Source organism: Anabrus simplex, chromosome 10 (assembly GCF_040414725.1).
Source record: "Anabrus simplex isolate iqAnaSimp1 chromosome 10, ASM4041472v1, whole genome shotgun sequence".
NCBI classification, from domain to species: Eukaryota; Metazoa; Arthropoda; class Insecta; order Orthoptera; family Tettigoniidae; genus Anabrus; species Anabrus simplex.
In genome coordinates, this window is record NC_090274.1 from 33951801 (window position 1) to 33979083 (window position 27283).

The following is a 27283-nucleotide window of genomic DNA, read 5'->3' on the forward strand; positions in this document are numbered from 1 at the left end:
TCCTATTTCTGTGGTGACATCTTCTGAGTAAAGTTCTAAGTTGGTGTAGTTCCAGTTTCACTGTTTTACCAATAGAGGAGTTCATTTAGGCGCTGAATTTGAATGAGCGGAGTTGGGGTGTACCTCCCGGTACAATAATAATAATAATAATAATAATAATAATAATAATAATAATAATAATAATAATAATAATAATAATGGGTGAAATATCTAAACCATTCAGAATAAATACCAAGGCAAGGTGATGGTTTATCTCTACTCCTATTCAATTACGTCCTGGAGAAAATAGTAAGAATTTGGAATGAAAACTGAAAGAACAAAAACTATCGCCAATAACACTGGGAAGAAAGAACTGAGGTGTTCAAATAAACTGTCTAGCATTTGCAGATGATTTTGCCATACTTTCAGAAACCCTGAAAAATGCAAGTCAGTCTCTTGGAAGAAATATCCAACAGAACAGGTTTAAGAATTTCGGCAGAAAAAAAACGAATTTATGACCAGTGTAAAAAAATGCTCCAGAATTTCTAGTAACAGAAATTGGTCGAATAGAGAAGGTAAATAAATTCAAATATTTGGGGAAAGCAATTCAAGAAAATGGTTAGAAAAAAATCCGCTGTAGAAGAAAGGATTCACAAGATGGAAAGAGCTTACGATATAACTAGGAATAACTACAACAAAAAGTGTTTACCTAAAAACCTCAAAATACAACACTACAACACGGTACTCAAACCGAAATGCCTATATGCGAGTGAATGTCTAGTACTTAATTACAAGCTAAATAAATTAGAATTACTGGAAAGAAGAATAATACGGAAAATACTCGGTCCGCTAAGAACTACAGAACTCTGGAAATCAAGAAGTAATGATGAAATATATCGGAACATAGAAAGCATAACAGATAAAATGCGGAAGAAGCGATTAATATTTTTTGAACATTTATACAGAATGGATGACAACATGTTAACCAAACAGATCTTCAAATATCTTTGGAACAAGAAGTCAACAACAACTTGGATTCATGAAGTCAAGAAAGTTTTGGAAAGTAACAATATAAGGAAAGATGCAACAGAGAGAGAGATTTTTGAGGAAGAAAGGGTTAGAAATGGAAGGATTCCAAGGTCGGGAGGGAAAGAAAACAGGCTCAAAATGGTCTGAGGAGGGGGGAAAGGAGGCACATTGAACAGATGAAGTAGTATTGGAGGAGGAAGCCTTGAAATTATCTTGTGGACCCTAGATAGCCTTAACGGAGAAAGAATAATATAATATAATATAATATAATATAATATAATATAATATAATATAATATAATATAATATAATATAATATAATATAATATAATATAATATAATAATAAAAATCAGTAACATTTTGAGGCTGAGGAAAATAGTTATTGAAATTATCTGTAGGATGCAGAATGCCCATCAGTTTCATTTCACACGTATAGTATTTAACATTTTATGTTATTATTATTATTATTATTATTATTATTATTTTTATGCCCTCGTATTTTGACCATTTTAATACAGAAACCCTAATGTAAATGAGTATGCGTATTAAGATGAACACGAACACCCAACTCCCGAGCCAGATTATGTATCACAGTTAAAATGCCCGACCAGGAGTCAAACCTTGGATCCCTCAGAAACGAAATTGACTACGCAGACCATTCAACCAAGGAGTTGGGCATGAAATCCTCAGATCTTATTTTAGAGAAATGCAGGCTGGCCTTCTTTTTATACAGTACATGGTCGCTATTTTTATGAGCTTCCTCCGTTTCTCTCTGCCCAGTGCCCTCTGTTCACATAGGTTCTTCTCCTTAAGGTAGTTCCCTCCACACGTCTTCTGGGTCTTCCTCTCTTTCATTTATCTTCAATCTCCATGTTCACTACCCTCTTCCTCTTCTTTTCTCATAACATTTGCCAAAACCATCGCAATCGTGACTCTTGAACCTCGGACATAAATATCTCTGGGGGTCATCCGAAAATTTGTGTAACGTGACGCGACAAAATGCGTGACGGAAGTGCAACCATAGCAACCGTGCAGGCAGTGATGTGAGGTATGGATGGATGGTCAGACAATGTTATAGTTGGGGACAAATCATGACGACCTCGCCTCACACCACTACTTTCCAGCGGCAGCTCGATGTCTATTAGCGACTTATGGGATTTACTACCTCTACTACAGCCAGAGTTGCCAAATCGGCTACTGCACTCTACACGAAGAAAGGGTAAATACTACAGAGAGTCGGGAAGAAAGTGGTTTGGCAGCCTCTCCAAAACAAACAAGGATCACTTAGAACTCATTAACTCTGCAGGGTGCAGGGTGTGATTGACTACTGGCTTCCAGCTCGCTTCTAGGAACTAAGGCCGTCATGTTTTGTCCCCAACTATACCTAGCAATCGTGCAGGCTATATCTTATGGCTGGTTAGCACCTGAAATTAGCACCCGTTGATAGGTGGCCATGAGCGAGAGACATATTTATCATCAGTTGATTTTCGCAAAAGGGAAAAATGGTTTCTATTTTTTTCTTTCTTTTTCGGATGTAATTCTTCCCTGATGTTTTATTCATCTCTTCGGTTGCAATTTCGGGAATTTCCCTCTCTTTCTCATTGTTTAGCCAACGGCCGTAGCCGTGTTGAAACACCGGATCCCGTGAGATCTCCGAAGTTAAGCAACATTGGGTGTGGTCAGGAGTTGGATGGGTTGCCACGCGCTGTTGGTGGGGGGTAAGGGAATGGAGGAGCGGAAAGGAACTGGCCACCCTACCGCACGTAAACTCCGGCTCAGGAGCACCTCTGCGGAGGTTCGGACCTGCCTTCGGGCAGAATAACCCTTACCTTACCTCTCATTGTTTATGCCACTATTTAAAAATACAGGGTTTTCAGTTGAATTAGGTTTGTACAAATTTCAGTAGTATAGATCCCTTTTGCGGCGCTCACAAGTAACCAATCGTGACAAAATAGACATTAGCAGTGATGAATTGCACTCTCATTTCATTAATATAGACAATTTCTTTACGAAGTGTGCGATTTGCAAACACTGTTGCTGTAGGTAAATACACGCCATCATTGTTGTCCACTTCACATTTTGGCCCCTGGGACGCCTGATTTATGTCACTATAACATGCTGTAATTATTATCAGTTAAGAAAGGAATGGTAATTTTTTATTTTACTATTTCCGGAACATTCGTCAGTATAATAATGCACTTGCATTTGCTTCCGTTCAAGCGAATATCTTAATGTTAAAAATCAAAGATTACATTGCAATTTCGCGACTGTCTAATATTGTACTGATTTGTGTATTTCTTAGTTCACCAATAGTTCACCAGGGGGCTACTCCACCACATACTTTATGAATATGCGAGATTTATCGCACGGGTCCCCTAGTTCCTTTATATTATTGTATCCTTTGTAAATGTTCGTATATTTCTCATTTTAGATTAATTGTTGGAACTATTGTACATAAGAGATTTATTACGGACCTTCGTAATTCGGCGCTTTGCTGTTTCTGATTCGGAATAAATAAATAAATAAATAAATAAATAAATACATTTATACCTAGCGAGCTGGTCGCGCAGCTATAAGCTTGAATTCGAATGATAGGTTCGACTCCCACCGTCGTTAGCCCTGAAGATGGTTTTCCGTGATTTTCCATTTTCTGGTATATCTGTAACGTTCCTTGTCCCTCTGATGCGATCCAATAAGGTTACCGTACTCCACACATCAATTCCAACGTCTTTATTTCTGCTACTCTCATTCTGTCAATTTGTCCTCTACTCAATGGGAAGGTTTCGATGTCATACATCATTGCTGAGTGAAATCCAAGAGAATGAGACTGACTTCGTAATGGTGAAGGAATAAGCCTGAATTTAAGTTTCAGTATTACACAGTGTAGTTCTAAAAGAAGCGAAAGTGTACACTAGGATTAAGTGCTAGGGAAGCTGTCACAGGTGACAGTGATGAGTGAAGGAAAGAACTGCACCGTATTTACCGGTACACAGTTCAAAGTCCAAGAAACAAGACAGATGGTTTCCTCATTATCTTGACCTTCTAACTTATCTGAAAACTAGAGCCAGCTTTTTATATTATTTAAATCGCTTTGCTTTCCCGATGCCTTTCGTAACTATCTTCTACGAATGCATAAATATTTGGTACAAGATTGAGGCTCTGTTTTGAAAGTGATATACGATTCTTAGATCCTGTTGAACTTATATAATGGAATACAAATATCCTGAGAAGTCACACAAGCTCGTGTAAGTGAATTACCTCAGGCCACTGTTCATAAAATTCATCGGTTAAGGAGATGGGGTTGGCGGATACGCACGGCTCTATGCCCCTGCATTCGGGAGACGGAGAAGGGCTGGTCCCCACAGTCGACTGTCCTCCATTCTCCTGCACGAAGACTAATGCCGGGACAGTTCCCAGCACAGGACACGGCCGCCAACCCTCTCACACTGTTCGCACACCTGCTTCTCCGATGATACAAATCTCCCGGCCTGAGAGATGGCGTCACAAGTCTAGGAGGCCCGCCTTCCCCTTTAGGGGAGGAATGAAAAAAAAGTATAACTCATTCCACGTTAAGTAAACAGTATTGCTCTTATGGGCCTACAAGGAGTGAACACACCCCCTCTGAGACACCCATAATTCCTCGTGATTAAGGAATATTATATTATTTCATAATACATTATAAAATATATATAGATTAAAAGGATCAGGCATTTTTGCCCGTGGGGCACAGCCCGTATTGAAATTAAGATTTATGCGCTATAGCTAACAATAGTGAAGAATCCGATAATAACTTATCCCTAATGACATTTACTGTCAAATTCACACCCTCCCGCGATCTATATTGCTGGTCTCTAAGCGAAGCAGTTACCAGGAACCGATGTGACCTGAATCTCTACTGGCCCCCTGTCGGTGGGAGACGCAGAATACACCAGCGGTATCCTCTGCCTGTCGTAATAGGCGACTAAAAGGGGCGACCAAGGGATGACATTAGAACCATGAAACTACTTGTGCTTAGTACCATTACGTGAGGAACACCATGGATCTACTTTACCAATGAGTAGTGCCTTTATGTGAGGAACACCACGGTTCTGTGGTTAGTAGGGTCTACGATCGTGTGTCTTCCACCGAAGCGGGGGAGCAGGCATTCGGCTGCGCGAACTGATGTCCATGTGCTGGAATGTGTCGGTTCCCCTGAGTTCAGAATAGATCTGCGCTAAATATGAGTAGAACCACTTTACGAGAAACACCATGGGTGTACGTTGACTGTGACTAGTACCACTATGTGAGGAAAACCACGGGTTTGGCTGGCGCCCGTGGTATCACTATGTGCGAAAACCATGGGGTGTGCGTTACCTGAGAGTAGTTCCGTTATGTGACGAATACCATCTGTTTGTATTACCTGTGCTTGTTACCATAATGTGTCATACACCGTGGATCTACATTGCCTATGTTTAGTAGCACTATGTGAGCAACCCCATGAGTATACATGGCCTCCACTTAGTAAGGAACTAACACAGGAATACCGGCCCCCGTGATTAGTCCCACTATGTGCGGAACACCATGTGTCTGCGTCGCTTGTGAGTGATGCAGTTGTGTGAGACATACGATAGATCTGCATTTCCTGTGATTAATACCACCATTAGTGAAACACCACGAGTCTACGTTACCTGCGATTAGTATCACTATATAAGGAACACTATGGTTCTACCTCCCAGTGATTAGTACCATTATGAAGGGCCGGCTACCTGAATTTTGGACGCCTTTAGATAATAATACATCATTCCAGTAATTCATGCTTTGTAAATTGGATCCACTGATTGTGAAACAAAAAACAATCGTTTTTTCATCATCATTTGTTTTAGATTCTTGTCAGTGGATACATTTTAAAGTTTTAATTTTTGTTTCGTTCACCTCTTACCGTTTAGGGGCCGATGACCTAGCTGTTAGGCCCTTTAAACAATGAACAGCAAAATCATCATCACTGAATCTCTATTGAAATCACGAAGATGTTATCGTATTTCAATTGGTTCTCTTATAATCCTGGAACCATTGTTTCACTCGAGTCAGTGCTTCAGTATCTTTGAACATGACGTCGCGGGCGAGTGACTAGGCATGATCTGCTAATGCCGACTTATCTGGATGGTTAAGTGGAATGCATCTGTCATCCTCATATTGATACGATTGAATGCCAATGTAAACTTCAGCACAAGAATCTCTTGAGACACCGGGATGTAGTAGTTTGGTGTTTTTCTATCTTTAGTTGGTCCAAAACGCTATTGTCTCTTCGTGCATGTTCCAAATACGGTGTTAATATTGTGTTTGCGAAGAATCCTGGTTAAGCGATCAGTTGTTACGCTGTACTCCGCACCCCTCATGAAACTTGTTCTGTCTCGGATACATGGCCCTAGAAATAAGTTCGCAGCGCAGCGAGCTAGCTCTTCAGTTAACAAGCTCGTGATCCACGGATCGAGTCCCCCACTGGGTGGGGATGGTAGAATAACACCCACGGTACTCCCTGCCTGTCGAAAGAGGGGTCCCAGGGGCTCTTAACTTGGGAGCGTGCCCATAGCTGACTCCTGACATTCTTTCCACTTGTACCAGGCTCCTCACTTTCATCTAAACTATCCGACCGTGATTTTCCGACCCCGACAGTATTAGAGCATTCAAAGCGTAGGGAGTCTTTAATTTTCTCTCCCTTCGTGGCCGTTGTTTTCTTTGTTAGAGGAAGGTACCCAGTTGTACGTTCTCTTAAAACACTGTCCACAGTCACTCAATTGCTTCTCCATGGGAAATCGGATGTTATGTATTGAAAATACGAGTACCTACCTTATTGTTAATCTTTGAATGACAAGAACTGCGTAGGTACAGTTATAACTTGGCAGGAGAGACGCGGCGGACAAGAGGAGTGGACAATACCGCGGGCCTATGTAAAATGGCAACAAGCGATAGAATTGTAAAGATTCAATCCATGATAATTTTTTTTTTTCTTCCTCAAATGACTGCGGTTGCCAAAACGGAGAACTTGCTCGTTGTACTGCGCATTCATTGTCGGAAAGTGTCGCTCACTTGTATTGTGAAGCACTCACGAAGTACTCTTAATTCCATTTCGTCAGAAGTTGTTGGGAATTGCGTCTTTAAACCGGTCAGAGTTTTCGCCGTGGCTTGTTGTAGGTACATCGCAAGATCATCACATCGGTGACGGTCTTCTTGTTAATGAAATGTAGACTGGCTTCTCATAATATTCCAAGTCTTGGAAGCCCTAGAGACTCTTAGCTTAGGAGTGTGGGTTGGCGACCACGGGATCCTTAGCTAAGTCCTGACATTGCTTCTACTTACTTGTACCAGGCTCCTCACTTTCATCTATCCTATCAGACCTCCCTTGGTCAACTCTTGTTGTTCTTTTCCGACCTGGACGGTCTTAAAGCATTTGAGGCCTAGAGAGTCTTTCATTTTAATGTATTTCTTTGACCGATACTTTCATTTTTCGAGGTATCTTCTTTCTTTCTGATTTATGTGAATAGAGAATTGTTGCCGAGTTGTACTTCCTCTTAAAACAATCAGCACTACCGCTGAGTCTTGGAAAAGAATTCCATTACATATAAAGCAATATATTTTCTTGTTTTCCAGACGCCTCCTCCGCTTGCCCACGGGAACGACGGAACGTTCGTGTGGGACACAACTCTACAAGGATACATCCTTAGCAGCTTCTTCTACGGTTATGTCGTCACCCAAATCCCGTTTGGCATCCTCTCCAAGAAGTATGGAGCCAAATTATTTCTGGGTGTAGGCATGCTCATCAACTCTGTGTTCGGCTTTCTGGTTCCTGTTGCAGCTCGGCATGGCTTCGGCTGGCTCATTGCCGTCAGGTTCATCCAAGGACTTGGTGAGGTAAGTTGAACTGTCTTTACATTGGTACGAAAATAATGTCTCCTATGTTTTTCCTTTCAAACCTGACTTATCCAGGAGACGTGTTCACGCTGGGCATTTCGTCCTTCGGGCGCACGGTATACTGTCAGCGCGCGGACAGGCAGGCGATGAGCGTATGCCATTCAACCACAGTGACGTGGTTACGTAACAAGCCTTGAAGGTTCTCCCAGTCGCTCTCAATTACTGCGGCTATGCAGGAGTTTGAAATGGAGACAGAAAGTAGTGAAAGAAAGAGGGCAGAAATACACGTCATTTTCAATTGACGTTGTAAGAAAGAAGTTATTTATATTCATTGAAATTTAGGTATTTTGACCGGATACAGTACAACTTCAAATATTTGGTAATGTGCGTAAAATAATTATAGTTTTCACTATTAAATTTTAAGAGGTGCTTCAGAAACATTTCTAGTATAATACGGAATTAAGGTGGATAAGCTTTGGCTTGTGGTTGCTTGGGTTTAAATTATCTGATAAACTCACCAACAATCCGATTGTACTTACCGGGAATAACATGACTTAGATTATTTATTTGAAGGTATGCTGTACATCTGTTTGGTAGATAACTTTACAATTATATTGCACGTTAATCTAGGGTAGTAAATATCTACGTTCTCACTTGTGATGAAATTCCCTTGCCATTTAGAGGCTAGCTGTTATCATCGGACACCTGATAATACTATTTTCAGAAATTCACACAACACAACAACACTGTACAAAGTCAAGCAGTAAACTTGCGGAATTGTGTAAATATATTACTTATTGCTGAATAACGGGAATTTTACTATTTTTTTATTTTTGCTATTTGTTTAACGTCGCACTGACACATGGAAGGTTTTCGGCGACGGAAGGGTGGGAGATTGGGAAGGAAACGGCCGTGGCCTTCATTAAGGTACAGCCCCAGCATTTGCCTGGTGTGAAAATGGGAAACCACGGAAAACCATCTTCAGGGCTACTGACAGTGGGGTTCGAACCCACTATCTTCCGAATGCAAGCTCACATCTGCGCGACCCTAACAATACGGCCACTTGCTCGGTGAATTTCACTTTTAAAAATGAAAATAATGTCATTCCAATCAAAGGAATTATAATACTAATAACACAGAAATAATTTAAAAAGTATCCTGGACAAATAATAACCGCAAGAGAAAATTTAACTTTTGAATGCATTTTCTAAAGATCTTTTTTTTTAATTTCTTTCAGTTTCTTTTATTCTCAAGACAACAAAAACCATTAATAGTAGATAAGTATAAGGAATAAATAGGCCGACTCGTTGGCTAAATGGTCAGAATTTTGGCCTTCGGTTCAGAGGGTCCCAGGTTCGATGCCGGGCGGGGATTTTAACCTTCATTGGTTAATTCCAGTGGCTCGGGGGCTGGGCATTTGTGCTGTCCCCAAAATCCCTGCAACTTGCACACCACACATAACAATATCCTCCACAACACGCAGTTACATACACATGGCAGATGCCGCCCACCCTCATCGGAGGATGTGCCTTACAAGGCCTGCACCCAGGTAGAAATAACCACACAGAATTATTAATTATTATTAATTATTATTATTAGGAATAAATAGATAATAATGGTAAGTAACAATGATATTACAGAATCAGCTCTTTGAGAATTAGCCTTGAAACCCCAGGGCCTAGTAGCCTATGCAAAGTAAATACTAATCTTTGGTATAGTTAGGTACAATTTCACAACTAGGGAGAGTAAGCTCCCAATTTAATGAACACTGTTTAATTTATAATCCGTAGGGAGAAGTAACTCCCATTCTTCAGGACAAAAATCAAGGCACCTTCATAACTCTTTCCCAGAGGGGAAAAGAAATCTTAAAGAAATCTTAAAAGCTTTTACACAATGACACTTGCTGCCATTATCCCATGGGTCAGCAGCTCATATCAGAAGGATCCAGAAAAAGAAAAGAGAAAAAACTGCAGTGGAAGCTCATACTACTAGGCCTAGAGAAAATTAAATAGTCAGTTCAGTAGAAAATAGGCCAATAGCAAATGGAAAAGGATGCTGAAACCATTCAAACAATCCCATGACATGATCACGATAAAACCTAATGGGGCAGAAGGCCCAGTGACACGGTGGATAAGCCATACTACCTTCTGATTATGAGGGAAACTTTGTCAAAAAAAAAAAAAAAAAAGGGAAATTATTAAATTTAGAAAAAACATTGTCACATTAAATAAAAATTGAACAAGGAAAACAAGGGTCCACACTCGTGCTTCCTTGTAACAATACACCCACTTGGGTGGTTACCCCTGTGGCCTGACCACTTACGAGTATAATATCTAGGTTTCTAAGTTTAAGTTGCAAAACCCTACATTTAAAATGAACCGACTAAGGACAACTCTAACCGTTACATGCTAGAGGGGGAAACGCTAGTATCTTCCCGTCGCTGCATGCAAGCAGCTTAACGTGTTGGGATAAGTAAACCGTCTACTTTACATGTTGCTCCAGCTTGCATGCTGTCTTAAGTGAGGGAGACCCTCACATGTTGATGCACCAATCAAGGCAGACACAGGGAAGCCAAGATCTGTCTTATTTATAATGGCAAACTGGGCAATGATTGGTTAATTTAAATTTGTGAGTTCAGTAGGAGCAACTCGAGACCTGAAGAAATAAAGCAGGGAGTGCCAATTCCTAACCATTACAATTTTCCTCTAAAGATAGTCTATTCCAATTCCCTAGGTGGCATTCCATACCAAAGTAGTGACATCTGTAAACAGGCTTAAAAATTACGTAGTGTACAGCTTGTCTCCACAAGACTTCACTATCCTTAGATGTTCAAGGTGTTGCCTAACACTAGGGAGAGGCCTTAGAGTTTTGTCAATAATTATGGGAAGTAGTGTGGTTTATATTGTAAATGGGATCTGCATCATTAATACTTAAGTTTCCATCCTCTCACGACACTAGCGGCTCATGTGCCAGTTGAAAAGGCCTGCTGTATGGTGTGGAGACTTGGATGTTGAAAACCTCAATACTGGTAGGAAAAATAACTACAAGCTCTTGAGATGTGGACATACCGTTGCCTAATGATCTCTGGAGCGATAGTGTAGGTATGCAGTGCTCGAAAAGAATGAGGGAATAAACTGAACTAAACCAGACAATTAAATCCAGAAAGACACCTTTATTTAGGCCACATAATGATGAATCTCAAATATAAAATGCTTTAACTAATTTTTAAAGGCAAGTTAACTGGCAAAAAAAGTTTCTTGACTCAAAACCATACAAGATCGCAAGTGAGAACAGCTGGTGAACACTTTAATGGAACCTCTGACTGAATGAGATTCTGACATCCAGGAGTGGATAATAATAATAATAATGATAATGATAATGATAATCATAATTGGTGATATTGAACAAATATTCAAATTGAAGTCGATACTCTGCCACAGAATGTTGAGTGGTAAGAAAATTGTGGTGTCAAAAAAAGCCTTTGAGTCGGTGGACAGAGAGACCTTGGATAAGATCATTAGGAAATCTAGAGTCAAAAGTAAAATTCTTCGGGAATCTTTCACAATCATTTGAAATCAAGACAGGCGTGAGGCATGGTGATGGATTATCCCTGCTCCTATTCAACTGTCTCCTAGAAAAGATAGTGAGAATATGGAACTCAGTACTCTAACATTAAGGGATAAAAGGAAGAAAATCAGGAGGGATTAAAGTCAACTGCCTGGCTTTCGTTGACGACTTTGCTATACTATCAGAAGGTCCAGAGGTCACAACCATCCAGATTAACCTCTTGAAAAAAATCGCCAGCCAAACAGGACTGAGGATGTCAGCAGAAAAGACCAAATTCATGACGAACATCAAAGATGGACCAAAATTCCTGGAAACAGAGATAGGACGGATAGAAAGGGTCAAGAAGTTCAAGTACCTTGGTACAGAAAAAGCTGCAGTGGAAGATCGGATCTCAAAAATGGAGAGAGCATACGGCTCAACAAAAAACATGTACAATAAGAAGTGCTTATCCTGGAATTCCAAATTAAAACATTACAACACCATGGTCCAAACAGAATGCCTGTATACCAGTGAATGCCTGTCCATGAACTACAAGCTGAAAAAGCTAGAGGTCCTGGAAAGAAGAATCATCAGAAAAATTATGGGAGCTGCCCAAACTGAAAGCAGATGGAAACTTCAGAGCAACAAAGAAGTTTACCAGAAGTTGGAAAGAATCTCAGAGACCATGAAGAAAAGACTGGCGTTTCTTGGACATCTGTACAGAATTAATGCAAACAGACTTACCAAACAGATATTTGATTACGTCTGGAGAAAGAATACCAATACAGCAGGGGTTAAGGAAACATCTTAGAAGTCCAGTTGTTAGAAAGAAATACGTTTCGGAACACAGTGAACAATTTGAAATGGGTTCAAGCTCCAGGAAGAAATAGGAAGACTGGAAGAGTCTGGACAGATGAACCATGGAAGCAGGCTAGCGAACACATGACACATGGACACAGAGAAAACTTCGCACGAAGAGAAAGAAACAAAGTTGTAGCGTGATCCTTAGTTGTCAATTTGCTTATTAAAAAAAATAATTGGTGGTATATTGCCCAAAAGGGTTCTGGTTTCTCTGCCGTGCAGTAGAATGAATTGAAAGATCAAAATTGACATGCAAGTAGCCTAAATAGTGTCAAATTAAAATATATATCTCAGTAACGTTATTTACTAGCTGATGTTCTTTGAGATGCTTGAAAATCTTTCTCTGATTTTGAGTAAATTTAAATGAAAAATGAGTCTTATTACAAGGTATCTCACAAAGCAGAAATGTGGTAATATTTTCTTAGCCGTGAATTAATTCTCATGTTGCAGGGCCCCATTGTGCCATGCACCCACGCCATGCTGGCCAAGTGGATCCCTCCAAACGAGCGAAGCCGCATGGGAGCCTTCGTTTATGCTGGTGAGTTCTAGACTTCCTTGGAAATCTCAGAAAGTTTGTCCTCATGTGACTGACAAATAGGCTAATTTTATGAGGGTTTACTTCTTATATGAATGTCTTCTCTTACAGGGAATATTGTCTTTTCTTACAGGGAATATAATTCACTATCAAACAAATATACATCAGACAAGGTAAAATACTGTAGGGCCTATGCTGCTACACAAAATGTGATCACCTGAAAATTTTCTCAGAGTAGAGGTATAACCGATAAGGTGATTTCAAGGGCTAGTTAAAAAGCAGAACTTTTTTTAACTTTTCCAAAATAAGGACACACTTCTATGCTTTTAGTAAGACTTTGTCCTCCTACATATTGTAACAGTTATTTTCAGCTGTCCTCCGAGGGCCAGGTTCGATTCCCTGTACTGCCAGAAATTTAACGTTGGCAGGAAGACTGGTATGTGGTGATGGCTATGATCATATCGAAATATCCTCAAATGCAGTATCAAGCAGCCACATGATGGAATACATGGAATATGAATATCAAGGAGAGAGACACTTAGAATTGAAGCATGGGACTGTAAAAAGAACTGAGAAATTTAAATATCTAGGGCATTAGATAAAGAGGCAATTAGGGCAAGAATTAGAAAACTAGAATTAGCTTACAGGTTAACCCAGAACAGATACAACAAAAGAGCAATATCTTACAAGGCAAAACTTAGACATTACAGCACAATGGCAAAGCCAGAGGGTCTCTTCGCTTCAGAGAACCTGACAATGAATAAAAAGGGTGAGCTTCAAAAAAAAAAAAAAAAAGAGAGAATCGTAAGGAAAATTTTAGGACCTCAGAAAATCCTGATGGGGAGTGGAGGAATAAAAAAAAAAAGATGAACACTACAAATACACCAAAAAAATCACTGTCACCATGTGAAAGCGAAGTCTAAAATTCTATGGACATCTAGAAAGAATGGATGAGAAACGGCTAACTAAGAAAATATTCAAGTACATCACTGGATTGAAAGCTTCGACGAAGTGGGTCAAAGAGGTAAAAAGAGATGCAATAGAAAGTGGACTTACAATGGATATGATTCACAACAGAAAAGAATTTAGAACCCGAGTGGACAGCATCAAAACATTCCAGGAGAAACCACCAAGATGTAGGCCCAAATTGGTGAAGAAGAAGAAGAAGAAGGAGGAGGAGGAGGAGAAGAAGAAGAAGAGCCAATATTTTGAATAAACAAAAAAAAAATGAATTTCCCTTGAAAATTACGTGTTTTCTTTACCACAAAAACAGGCAAAAACTTATGCATACACCTGGTAACTGATAACACTCGCTAAACATCATTTGTCACTCTCCTCACACAACTTCATTAGTAAAGTACAGTAAATTAAAGACTAAGATAAGAAATACACTGAGGCTGAGACCTTGGCTGGCAAGCTGTCGTTTCCTGCTAGCTGGGCAATACGAGAGCAACCTAGAGTGACTGCCTGGCAAATTCTAATGAACTTTAAAAGTACTCACAATGCCGGGCTGAGTGGCTTAGACTGTTGAGGCGCTTGCCTATCTGACCCGAACTTGGCAGGTTTGATCCTCGCTCAGTCCGGTGGTGCTTGAAGGTGCTCAAATACATCAGCCTCATATAAGTAGATTTACTGGCACGCAAAAGAATTACTGCAGGACGAGATTCTGGCACCTCAGCACCTCCGAAAAACTGTCCAAAGTAGTTAGTGGGACGTAAAAAAAAAAACATTAATAGTACTAACGTATGTCATTAACGGAGATTCTGAAACTGCCTGCCTTCGTTTTCAATGCATTTCTGGCACCTTGTAATGAAACTACCCATTACTCTCTTAGTTCAATTTGATCTCTTGGTGAACGATATCATTCACTTTGTCTAAAATGTGTGGATTCATTTTATACACTTTATCTCTTAATGGTCCCCAGAGATAACAATCACAAGCTGCTAAATCAGGAGATCATGAGGGCCATATAAGTTCTGCACCACCATACATGTACAGGTTTCTTTTAAACAAATTCATAGCCCTTTTTATGAAATCATCAGAAATTCCCATTTGCTGAGATCACAACAGTAGGAGTGATCTTCCATGCCTTGTACATTTTTATTGTAGTAGAATGGTTCCTGGTCCCAATACATGAATGTGTTGTCTGTCCCAAAATGGGTCATGAACGGACGTCTATATGACATGTGTCCATGGGAGTTACCTCACCAAGTGGACTGCCTCTATCGGGTGTTTGAATCTGTGATCTCGGGATCCAGACGCTGACACTTTACCACTGATTTAGAAAGGGAGCTTGAAATGTTAATATATATGAGGCCATAGAGCTGGTTGCAAACAGAGGATTGTGTAGGCACTTCGTTAATTGACAAAGGCTTGCAGATTGAACGCTAAAAGGTGAAATAGCCTGTTATGTATGTATGTATGTATGTATGTATGTATGTATGTATGTATGTATGGCTGGAAAATTTCAGCATAATTCTAATTATGTAATTCCTTGTGATCATCAGGTGCTCAGTTTGGAACAGTCATCTCCATGCCGCTGAGCGGCTTGCTGTCTGAATATGGGTTTGATGGAGGCTGGCCCTCCATCTTCTACGTGTTCGGTGCAGTTGGCACCATCTGGTCTTTAGCCTTCCTCGTGATGGTGTACGAGGACCCCGACGTTCATCCCCGTATCCCCGAGGACGAGAAGAAATACATCACCAACTCTGTCTGGGGAGCTGCTGGTGTATCGGTAAGTCTCGTAAGCCAGGGGCTTACAACTTAGAAAACAAAATAGTTATGTCATTAATCTCCAACCAAGTCTGGCTTCACCTTCGTCATGAACATAACGGTATTAAAATTGCATGTACAAGGGATTTTGCTACTTAAAAATCAGTATATCACATGAATATATCCAATTAAATGTCTACCTTGTCAATACTAAAAATGAAATTTATTACAAACCGTACATGTTTCGAGAAACAGCAGCTCAAAATAATATTACAACCTCAGAACATAAAATAAACATTAATTATGACATTATAACATAACCATGCTCACTCCTTAGGCTTCTGAGGGACGTTAAGTTCCCGTGCCGATCTCGCAATGCTCTTCCATCCTTTTTGATCTTGAGCCCGCTCTTCCCGGTTATCAATTTGGAGGGTCCAGCATACCTCATTGATCTCCTTCTTCCAGGTGCTTCGGGGTCTTCCTGAAGGTCTTTCCCCATTAAGAGATCGCTTGTATAGATCTACTGCTGCTCTGTTATCCTGTATCCTCAGTACATGTCCAGCCCAGCACAGTCTGTGAATTCTATCGCACCCTTTATAGTGTGTTGTTGAGAGAGGGTGTAAATCTCATAATTAGATCTGTTCTACCAGCTTTGGGAGATAGGATCGAACCATGGGTCAAATATTTTTCTATAAACTTCATTCTCAAAGACTTGCAACTGCTGCCATGTTTCAATTATTTCAAGGAAAAATCAAATGAATTGAGTTAACGTAAATTCTATGTTTTATATCATTGGAAGACAATCATACAATAAAATAAATCATGATCGAAGATGCCAAAAACAAACATATAAAATTGAAATGAGCTACTCATAAAAGAATTTAAATGCATAAAATCTCTCTTTGCATATTAATATGAATAAAATGTGGTCTCTTAAATTACCAGCATATTAATGATAAGATAAAGAAAGAGGATTTTTTCATTGCTGGATGCTGTATCAGTCACTCAGGCAGCAGATTTTCTACCTGTTGTTTTCATAGTCTTTTCTTAAATGATTGCAAAGAAATAGGAAATTTATTGAACATCTTCCTTGGTAAGTTATTCCAATCCTTAACTTCCTATAAATGAACATTTGTCCCAATTTGTCCTCTTGAATTCCAACTTTATCTTCATACTGTGATCTTCTCTACTTTTGAAGACACCATTGAAACTAATGCCATTCCCCGCCATCTCTCCACTGACAGCTAGGAACATTCCTGTAGGAATGAGTTAGCTGGAAAATTTATAATGTCCAATAACGGACCATTTATATTGGTATTATAAATTTACTAATTCGGGACAAATATTTCAGGTTCCCTATGGGAATCAACATCTATATCAGCTCGGAACATACCACTTACATGTTTTAATTCTCATATTTTGGTCCATATTGAATTGTACATTAAAGACAAAGAAATAATAACAACTTACTTCATACGTTTTAATTCTTAATTAAAACTTACTCTTTATGTATTGAATAGGTGGAATTTAATAAACATTAATATTTCTTTGACTTTAACATACCACTTAGTTGAGCAGCTCATCTCCTTTCTACCAACTCTTCCCAGCCCAAACTTTTGAAACATTTTTGTAATGCTACTCCTTCATCAGTTGGCCGTGCGTGTAGAGGCGCGCGGCTGTGAGCTTGCATCCGGGAGATAGTAGGTTCGAATCCCACTATCGACAGCCCTGAAAATGGTTTTCCGTGGTTTCCCATTTTCACACCAGGCGAATGCTGGGGCTGTACCTTAATTAAGGCCACGGCCGCTTCCTTCCAACTCCTTGTCCTTTCCTATCCCATCGTCGTCATAAGACCTATCTGTGTCGGTGCGACGTAAAGCCCCTAGCAAAAAAAAAAAAAAAAAAAAAACCTCCATCAGAAATCACCCAGAACAAATCAAGCTCCATTTCTTTGGATTTTTTCCAGTTCTCAAATCAAATAATTCTGGTGAGGGTCCTATACACTGGAACCATACTCTAGTTGGTGTCTTGCCCTCTCCTTTATATCCTTACTGCAGTCCTTAAATACCCTCATAACCATGTGCAGAGATCTGTACCCTTTATCTACAATCCCGTTTATTTGATTACTCTAATGAAGATCTGCCCTTATATTAACACCTAGGTACTTACAATGATCCCCACAAGGAACTTCACCCCATCAATGGTTTGAAGACAGGTTAAAGGAGAAGGGTTGGAGAGAAAGAGAGAGATCTCACTTCTTATGATTACTTTCATAAAATGTAATCATTTCACTCCACTCACTCTGTAAGATTACAGGAATGTGGCATGACTGACATACAAGTGTAACCCCTGAGGACAGTGACGGTGTACTGTGTAATGAACTAACAGAAGTAAAGTGAAGTCATGGTACTAGTTTGTAATTTGAGCTTTTTATTTTTATTTGCAGTCTCCACCAGTGCCCTGGAAGTCTATTTTGAAGTCCCTACCATTCTGGTCCATCCTGATTGCTCACATTGGACAGAACTATGGTTATGAGACTCTCATGACGGAACTGCCCACCTTCATGAAGCAGGTGTTGCTGTTTGACATCAAACAGGTGAGGAATGGAAAATGTTACCTGTAGCATTCTTTTTGCTGCTGGATTCTCAGATGAGGCCCAGCATTCCCCAAAAGAGGATATCTTTGATTTACCATCTATTATTACCTGTTCATAAATTCTGTTAGTCTCACTGCAACAATTGTTTCGTACAATTTTCCTCATTAACAAAATTTTGGGAGTTTTTGGAGTCGAGCATAGCTGCGTTCAGCTCCTGGCAGAAACACTCTATCAGGCCAAGTGAAAGGAACCTTGACTTCATGACTACTTCTATCTGTACCCCATGGAACCTCTTTACCAGTCACTTTCCAAAACTTTCCCAGTATTCCCTGCATCACTTTCACCTCTAATGAAATCCACACTCATATTAATCCCCCTCAAAATCAAAATGATTTGCTGGGGGGGGCATACTAACAGTCACAACTGAAGGCCATGATGATGATGATTGTTTTTAAAGGGTGTAACATCTAGGTCATCGGCCCCTAATGGAACACAATGAGATGAAATGTAATGACAATTTAAAAGTCCAAAATCATTCACTGACCAGAATTCAAAATGGGATGATTAAAAATGCATGGATGAATATGAATTTAAGACTATCAGTGGATCCAACCCGCAATGCCCCACCTTCCCAGAAACTATATTAAAACAATAGTATTACTGGCCAAGGGAGTGCTTTTAAAGCACATTCTTGAAATGATGATGCTTGATGTCTAAAGGGATCCAAAATCCAGGTCAATGGCCCCCCCGTAATGCTACTTCTCGCTAGTAAAGTAAGTAGAACCATGGTATTTGTGATGTTGTGGTACCAATCAGGAGGAGCGTAGACTCACGGTGTTTCATACATTATAGTACTACTCACAAGCATCGTGTGTCGCACAAGTAACGCAGACCAATGGTGTTTCTCACATAATGGTGCCACTCATAGGCAACAAAACCTCACATAGTGGGTACTAATCACAGGCAACGCAGACCCACGGTGTCGCTCATATAGTGGTACTAATCACAGGTACTGTAAACCTACAGTGAAGCCACACTCTGCTGCTACTAATCACAAACCTGTTGTGTACCTGATATAGTGGTACTACTCGCAAGCCCCTTTTAGTCGCCTCTTATGACAGGTAGTGGATACCGTGGGTGTATTCTTAGTCTGCATCCCCCACCCACAGCGAGATAAAGCCATGTAGTACGGTGGTGTGTTGATGTTTACATCTGGGTAACAGAAGAGAACTCTTATTCTGCCTCGTCTATATGTAGGCCATCCGTCCCTATTTCTTTTCTTGTAAAGTAAACTTATTTACCCAGGAAGTATGAGCATGTGCGACAGATCTATATGATATAGCAATCATATACTGGCTGGACAAGTCTCACCTGGAGCAGTAGTACAGCAGCAGTTTGGCACTTTGCCAAAGGTAGTCAAAATATCCATGATGAAGAGAGCTGTGGGCGACCATCCCTCATGACTATCTTGTGGAGCTAGTAGGCAGCATATTATGGAGAACCGTTGATGCAACATTACAGAACTCATCAGCCATTTTCTGTAGATGTCGTCATCCTTGTTGCATAAATTGTCATTAAGCACCTGCTGCGGGTGTTGAAACACCTGGCACTTGACCAGAAAATGCAGCGCTTAGGGGCAGCACTGACATTTCTGCAGCTGTACAATGATAACAGCAACTCGTTCCTCCACAGGATCATCACGGGCGATGAGACACGAGTTGCTCAAGCAGCAGTCACAGTTGATTTCTGGTCAGTACAAAAGTGAAATGGACTGTGTCGGTGCAGAAAGTGATGTGCACAGAGTTCTGGGAGAGGAAGAGCATTCTGCTCATTGACTTCCTGGAGAAATTTTGAGCGTAGCAGACTATTACTGTGAAACACTACGGAAATTGCGACTAGCCATTCAAAATGAGGTGTGGAATGCTCAGTGCAGGTGCTGTGCTGATCCATGGCAATGCGCGGCGCTCAGCAACTGCTCTGCAAGAGTTCGGCTGGGAGGTGTTTAATCATCCACCGTACAGTCCTGATCTTACTCCCAGTGATTTTCATCTTTTCTTGCACCTCAAGGAATTCCTGTCCTCCTGTCAGTATTTTCTCACCGATGAAGAGCTGACAACTAAAGTCGCTCACTGGTTCCATTCCCAGGCAGCAGTCTTCTACAACACTGGCATACAAAAGTTGATGCCATGATATGACAAGTGTCTCAATCTGGTCGTGATTTTGTCAAAAAATATTTCCAACATTGCTGTATCGGGTGGTGATGACCTAGATGTTAGGCCCCTTTAAACAACAAGCCTCATCAACATTTTAATGCTGAAAAGATTTCTTAGCAGGCAAAGTAGGGGTCTCCATACTATGAAAAATGTAAAATTGAGCAATTTCCTCAATTGTGCCAATTTCGAAGGGCTGAAGGGCTCTTAAAAAAAAAAAAAAATTGAAAATCACTTCCTGCCTAAATGCAGTTCCGGAAAAAAGCTTAAAATCACTTGTTTCTTTACTTGCTTTCTTTTTTATTAAAATTCTAGCCAAAATAACTTATTTTCATAATTCTTTCTGTAATGCGTTCCTTGGTTTAATACCTTCATGCGTTTTTTTTATTTTTTGACAAATGTCCACACCAAATGTAGTGAAATGAAATGAAATGGTGTATGGCTTTTAGTGCCGGGAGTGTTCAAGGACATGTTCGGTTCGCCAGATGCAGGTCTTTTGATTTGACTCCTGTAGGCGACCTGCGCGTCATGATGAGGATGAAATGATGAAGACACTACGGACACACCCAGCCCCCGTGCCAGCGAAATTAACCAATTATGGTTAAAATTCCCGACCCTGCCGGGAATCGAACCCGGGACCCCTGTGACCAAAGGCCAGCACGCTAACCACTTAGCCATGGAGCTGGACACCAAATGTAGTAATAAGAGCTTAAGTGAAACAATGCATTGACTCCCATTACCCTTCGTATTGGTAGAAGAATGCAAACTGCTAATCTAATCGACATAGTGAAATATCTATATTGAACCTGTGTGTTTGACAGACTGCAAAGCTTTTAAGTTACATTTAACTGAGTCGACATTGGAGAGTATGGCTTCTTTCTTAACAAATGAATGGATCTCGTTGATATGTTATTGTAAAAGAATATTCCTATTCAACCACATTCATTTCTTTTTCTTTTCAATGATATTTGTTCGTGGCATCGACCTCTGTAGATCTTTTGCCATTACTTTCACCATATGATATGAACCGGCGTGTAAGTTGAACTGCGGAAGTATAGTGTCTTGAATGTGAGGAAAGGAACATTAAGGACAACACAACACCCAGTCCCCAGGCCAGGAATATTAATTATTTACAATTGAAAACCCCTGACCCGGCCGGAAATCTAACCTGGGGCCGCCGGGTGACAGGCAGACACGTTGCCCCCTACACCGTGGGGCCGGACACCTCATTAATTAGTTAACCTTTAAATAAAAGTGAATATTCATACAACCAATAATGTACTCTTTATTCCTTAAGTATACACATTTCTAGAATGCGTTACCAGTTGTTTTGAAAGTTAGATCAAAGTATTTGTATGAATTTACAAATTCTACCTGAATGTTTCAAACTTTCAAGTCTAATTCAACGTTTTCAGCCCTTTTAAACTTCGTAACCTTGGTCTTGTTTATACTTATTTTGAGAGTTTGTTATGCTGGGATCATAATGCTTGCTTTCTTCTCCCTCAGAACGGCACTCTGTCAGCGCTACCGTACCTCGCCATGTGGCTGTTCTCGATTGTGGCGAGTCACATCGCAGACTGGATGATCTCCAGTCAGAGATTCACTCATACAGTCACAAGGAAGATCATCAACAGTGTAGGTGAGTGACATTGTTAGCAGGTTCCTTTTTTAATCCTAGTCTGCTCACCTGCCACTTGACAATCTCGCTTCTCCACCCCAGCTTCATCACGAGATCACGACATTCATTGATGGGATTATCGAATACAAAGTAATCGCTTATTCAGTTATTTCATTCTATTCAATTATTTTTTGATTATTCATTTGAATGAATGAGGCAATAGAATAGTGAATTTTTTCCATCAGATTATTTATTAGTTTTATTTTGAATCCATCTGCATCTGACAGTACCATCTAAACTTCATATTTTTACCTGTGCATCTTTCAACGCACAATACTCCCTAAAGATTTTAGTGCTTCATTATCAGCAACCTACGGAATTCTTTATACTTTGCAATTTATTACCTGTGCATTGTTTTACACTTATTTGTGATCGCGTGATGATGACCAAAAGTACTGGTCGAAACTGGTACCAATTTTAAGTAAATAGGAATGTAAACTTACATTTCTTATTTTAATAGTATTGAAAGGTCGAACCATTTTATACATTCTTTTAACTTAGTAGTGAATTCACTTCAATACAGAACAATATGAAATTCTTATCTCCTAATGAAATAAAATGACAATTTAAATGTCCAAAATCATCCATGACCAGAATTCAAAACATGGTGATAAATAATGAATGGATGTATATGAATTTAAAGTAATCAGTGGATCCGACCTGCAATGCCCTACCTTTCCAGAAATTTCATCATCATATTCTAAAGGCTAAGCCTTGTTGCTGCAGCCACAGGTGTCTATCTTGAGCCAGTCATTCATCTCAGCGTAGGTCTTGCACTTCATCCTCAGAAGCAGGTTCTTGAAATACGACACTCTGGTTTGTCCTCTTCCTCTTTATTTCAGCAATTTTCCTTTAATGGTGTTACTAAGGAACTCCTCTTGCTGCAAAATATGACCAATAAATTTTATTATCCGTTTTTCAATTTTGGTTATCAGATTCCGTTCTTCTCCTGTCTCTCTAAGGACTTCGGTATTGCTCTTCATTTCAGTCCAACTGCATTCTTCTCCAGATCCACTTTTCAATTGCCTATAATTTTTTCTTTTCTTGCATTCTTAATGTCCAACTTTTGCAGCCATACAGAAGCACACTCCATACAAAGGTTTTTGCAAAGGCCTCCCAGGTTTGAATATCTATATGTTTATTGACTAGCAGATGCTTTTCATCTTGGAATGCTTTCTTTGCCATTGCTATCCTCTTCGTGACTTCTGATATGCTCTGATTATCACTCGCGATCAGGGTTCCTAGGTAGCAAAACTGTTTCACTTGTTCAATTTTATCAGGGACAATTTTAAAGTGTTATAGGTGTTTTCTTGTATTTACATATTGTCATGGTTTTTGTTTTTCTTGTATTAATTTTGAGGTTCCATTTGATAAAGTTTCTGTTAGTATGGCAATATCATCAGCAAATCTTACAGAGTGTACTTGTTTGCCATTAATTTTGATCCCAGTTGTTTCCTCCTTCATGACTGTGATGGCTTCTTCGATGAACATATGGAAGAGATAAGGAGAGAGTGGACATCCTTGCGTAACTCCTCTTTTCTTCCCAGAAATTACCTTTAAAAAATGGTGTTACTGACCAAGGGACTGCTTCTAAAGCACAATCCTGAACCAATGATGCAGTTACCTAAAGGGGTCCAAAATTCAGGTCAACGGCCTCTTATAACGGTACTTACCACTAGCAAATTAGAACCATGGTATTTCTCATGTTGTGGTACTGATCAATAGTAGTGTAGACTCACGGTGTTCCACACATCATGGTACTACTCACAAGTATTGTACATCGCACAGGTAACTCAAACCCATGGTGTTCTTCACCTAGGTCCATGAACCTGCTACACTGGCGTAGCAGGGGGAGAGATGATACTCCCACGTGGCGCGTCCCAAGTGGCAGATGGGGGGTCCTAACCGGCTTGCTGGTGGACTTGAGGGAAATAAAATTCCTCTCGCGGTCCAAACACACAACCCCCCCGTGGGTGGAAAACACAGGCGAAGAATTCACCCACAGTATCCTCTGCCTGTCGTGAGAGGTGACGTTTGGGGTTGGTACAAACAAGGGCTCGACGGCTTTTACAGTATCTGTGATTAGTAGCACTATATGAGGAATACCATGGCATAGTACGAGCCCCTGTTTTAGTACCCTTATGTGATGAACACCATAGGTTTGCGTCGCCTGTTAATGGTGCCACAATGTGCGAATCAGCGTAGGTCTGTAATACATGTGCGAATTTCTTTACCTGCGATTAGTACCATATTGTGTGGAATACCGCGAGTCTACGCTACTCTTGATTAGTACCGCAACATGACAAATACCATGGTTCTACTTTCCTAGTGATAAGTACCACTGTGAGGGGCCGCTGATTTGGATTTTGGACCCCTTTTGACTAAAAGTATCATCGATTCAGTATTGTGCTATAGAAGCAGTCCCTTGGTCAGTAATTCTATTGTTCTACACCAGCTTCTGTGCACGTGAGGCACTGTGGGTCGGTTCCACTGATTGTTTTAAATTCATATCCATCCATCCCTTCATTCTTCATCCTCATGTTTTGAATTGTGGTCAGTGGATGTTTTTGGGCTTTTAATTTGTCATTTCATTTTGTCTCGTTTTGTACCATTAGGGGCCGATGACCTAGATGTTAGGCCCCTTTAAACAACAACAACAATCATCATCATCATCACCACCTAGGTGTACTAATCACGGGCGCCGATATTCCCGTGGAGTTTCTCATATTGTGGGTACTAATCACAGGCAACGCCCAGACCCGTGGTGTTCTGCATATAGTGGTACTACGTGCAAGTAAAGGCGACCCATGGTGTTCCCCATGTGATGGTACTAATCACAAGTAGTTTCATGGTTCAAATATGATCATCCCTTGGTCGCCCCTTGTAGCCACACCTTACAACAGGCAGGGGATACTGTGGGTGTATTCTTCGTCTGCGTCCCCCACCCAAAGGGGGTTTCATCATGTCTAACATACAAGTTTTATATACGTAGAGATTAGACCTGACTAATATTTTTCCCTTTGCACAAGTTCTACATATGGTGTGTTCTGTACAGGTCAATTTGGTCCTGCTATTGCGCTGGTAGCAGCCTCCTATACAGGGTGCAACCCTGCTCTCACAGTTGCCCTGCTGACCATCGGCGTGGGACTCAATGGTGGTATCTACTCAGGGTTCAAGGTGAATCATCTGGATATCTCGCCACGTTTTGCTGGGATTCTTATGAGTTTCACCAACTGTTTGGCCAACCTGGCTGGTCTGCTCGCTCCTATTACTGCAGGCTACATCATCCACGGCAGGGTAAGTCAAACAGAATTCAATACTAAAACTTGTAGAGATGATAGAAATTGAGAAATGAGGTGCTTTTATGGCACAATTGATAATGAAACTCTTACATTTCAGTTAGGTTGTAATCCTTTGCAAAACTCTTCACAAGTGCAGGCTTCTACTTCTCTGCAATAACAGTCATAGGTTGGTGGTGGGATTTAGATAGTAAACTTTTGGAATTATATTGTTTTGGGGGCCTGATAGTTTCTGCAATTGTGTACATCCTATTGTGTGTTCCTTTCCTTGTTCCCATCCCATGCACAAGACATATTACAGTATTATTAACTCACAACAAGTTTTTACACAACAATCTCATTTATCTGGCCCTCATTAATCCGGATCTCCGGTTATCCAGATCAAAAATAACAAAAATTTATTTTTACGTGTACAGTATTTCTTTTACGGGGTCGACTCTTCTTGAATCTCTTTTCTGCCAAGCATAGTTAAGGACAGGAATTGAAAGTAATTTGGCCACGGTCTATCAAAGGTACCGTCCCAGCATTTGCTTGGAATTCAGAATGGGGAAACCGTGGAAAACTATGGGATTCGAACCCACACTCTTCTGAATGCAACCGCTACTAATTCACTGATGGTGAATTTGAAAATGAAACTGGTGCTGTATCAGAAGAAACAATGACTCGTGGAGAGGCAACAATGCAGCTGGACAAAATGATGGCCTAATTAGAATCCTAGACTGAAACCACACTGGCAGAACTGATGTTAGTAAAACGTATTCGTGACCGTGTTGCACGCAAACCTTATACAGAAAAAACAGAAAAAACTTGCACATTATTTCAGTGCATAAAACAAGAGTTGTAAATGTAAGAAAAATGTTCTTATATTTTTTTGTACAATTGAACATTTTTTTTATACAATTGAAAAAAGGTATTACTGTACAACTTATATTAATCAATTATATAACATTTACTGTATTTTGTTTTTTTAGTTTTTCTGGATTTTCAATAATCCAGATCAGTTTTGGTCCACTTAATCCGTATAAACGAGGTTCTTGTGTATTATTACTATTATTATTATTATTTATTATCATAAATGATGAGTTAAAGAAATACCCACTCTAAGAACTTGATTGTGATTGAGCATAATTACACATAATTTATGATGAAATGCAACCAAAACCTACACCAAACTACTAAAAATAAATGTAAATAGAGAAAGAAATATCTACAACCAATCCAGGGTGTTCTCATAAGCTACAACTACAAAGAATGAAAGCGAGATCAAATTACAATTTTTTTAAAATCCTATTTATTTACGTCGCACCGACACAGATATGTCTTATGGTGATGATGGGATAGGAAAGGCCTAGGAAGTGGAAGGAAGCAGCCGTGGCCTTAATTAAGGTACAGCCCCAGCATTTGCCTGGTGTGAAAATGGGAAACCGTGGAAAACCATCTTTAGGGCTACCGATAGTGGGGCTCGAACCCATTATCTCCCAATTACTGGATACTGGCCGCACTTAAGCGACTGCAGCTATCGAGCTCGGTAAATTACAAAGAAGACCATATAAATGTACTGTAACTTTCTCATGGTAGATGTCTTGACTTCAAATCGTGGTCTCCTCCGTGGGGTCTCGCCATCAGACTAGGGCATCGCGTCGACTTGGCCAGACATCTCCATTCCACAGGTGTTAATCCCACCATATCGCAAACATTGGAAGATCATCATCTACGATGACTTCGAAATGCACGAACTGTACTTGGTCACCTGAAATGGAGACGGCTATCAGACTATATCCCACTTCTCATAGCTTAATCTTCTTCCATACAGTGGTTATTTAACTCAGAGCTCTTGCTAGCCTAACGAAGTAAAGAGCAAGAACAATCTCACCGCGCAGCTCGCTGGGGTTCGCCATTCCACATGACGCAGCTAGCAGAAGTAATCTGTTGTTGGCTATGGCAGACTTC

The 27283-nt window shown here is 40.2% G+C and overlaps 1 protein-coding gene across 2 annotated transcripts in view; it reads left to right on the plus strand.

Annotated features, from left to right (window-relative positions):
- Positions 1-27283, plus strand: part of LOC136882043 (putative inorganic phosphate cotransporter) — a 311381-nt gene that overhangs the window by 274953 nt on the left and 9145 nt on the right. For both annotated transcript variants that reach the window (XM_067154544.2, XM_067154543.2), the window contains exons 3-8: positions 7636-7896; positions 12754-12841; positions 15346-15572; positions 17997-18146; positions 21863-21995; positions 25090-25331. In XM_067154544.2, coding sequence (XP_067010645.2) covers positions 7636-7896; positions 12754-12841; positions 15346-15572; positions 17997-18146; positions 21863-21995; positions 25090-25331 — 1101 coding nt within the window. The remainder of the gene's footprint in view (positions 1-7635; positions 7897-12753; positions 12842-15345; positions 15573-17996; positions 18147-21862; positions 21996-25089; positions 25332-27283) is intronic.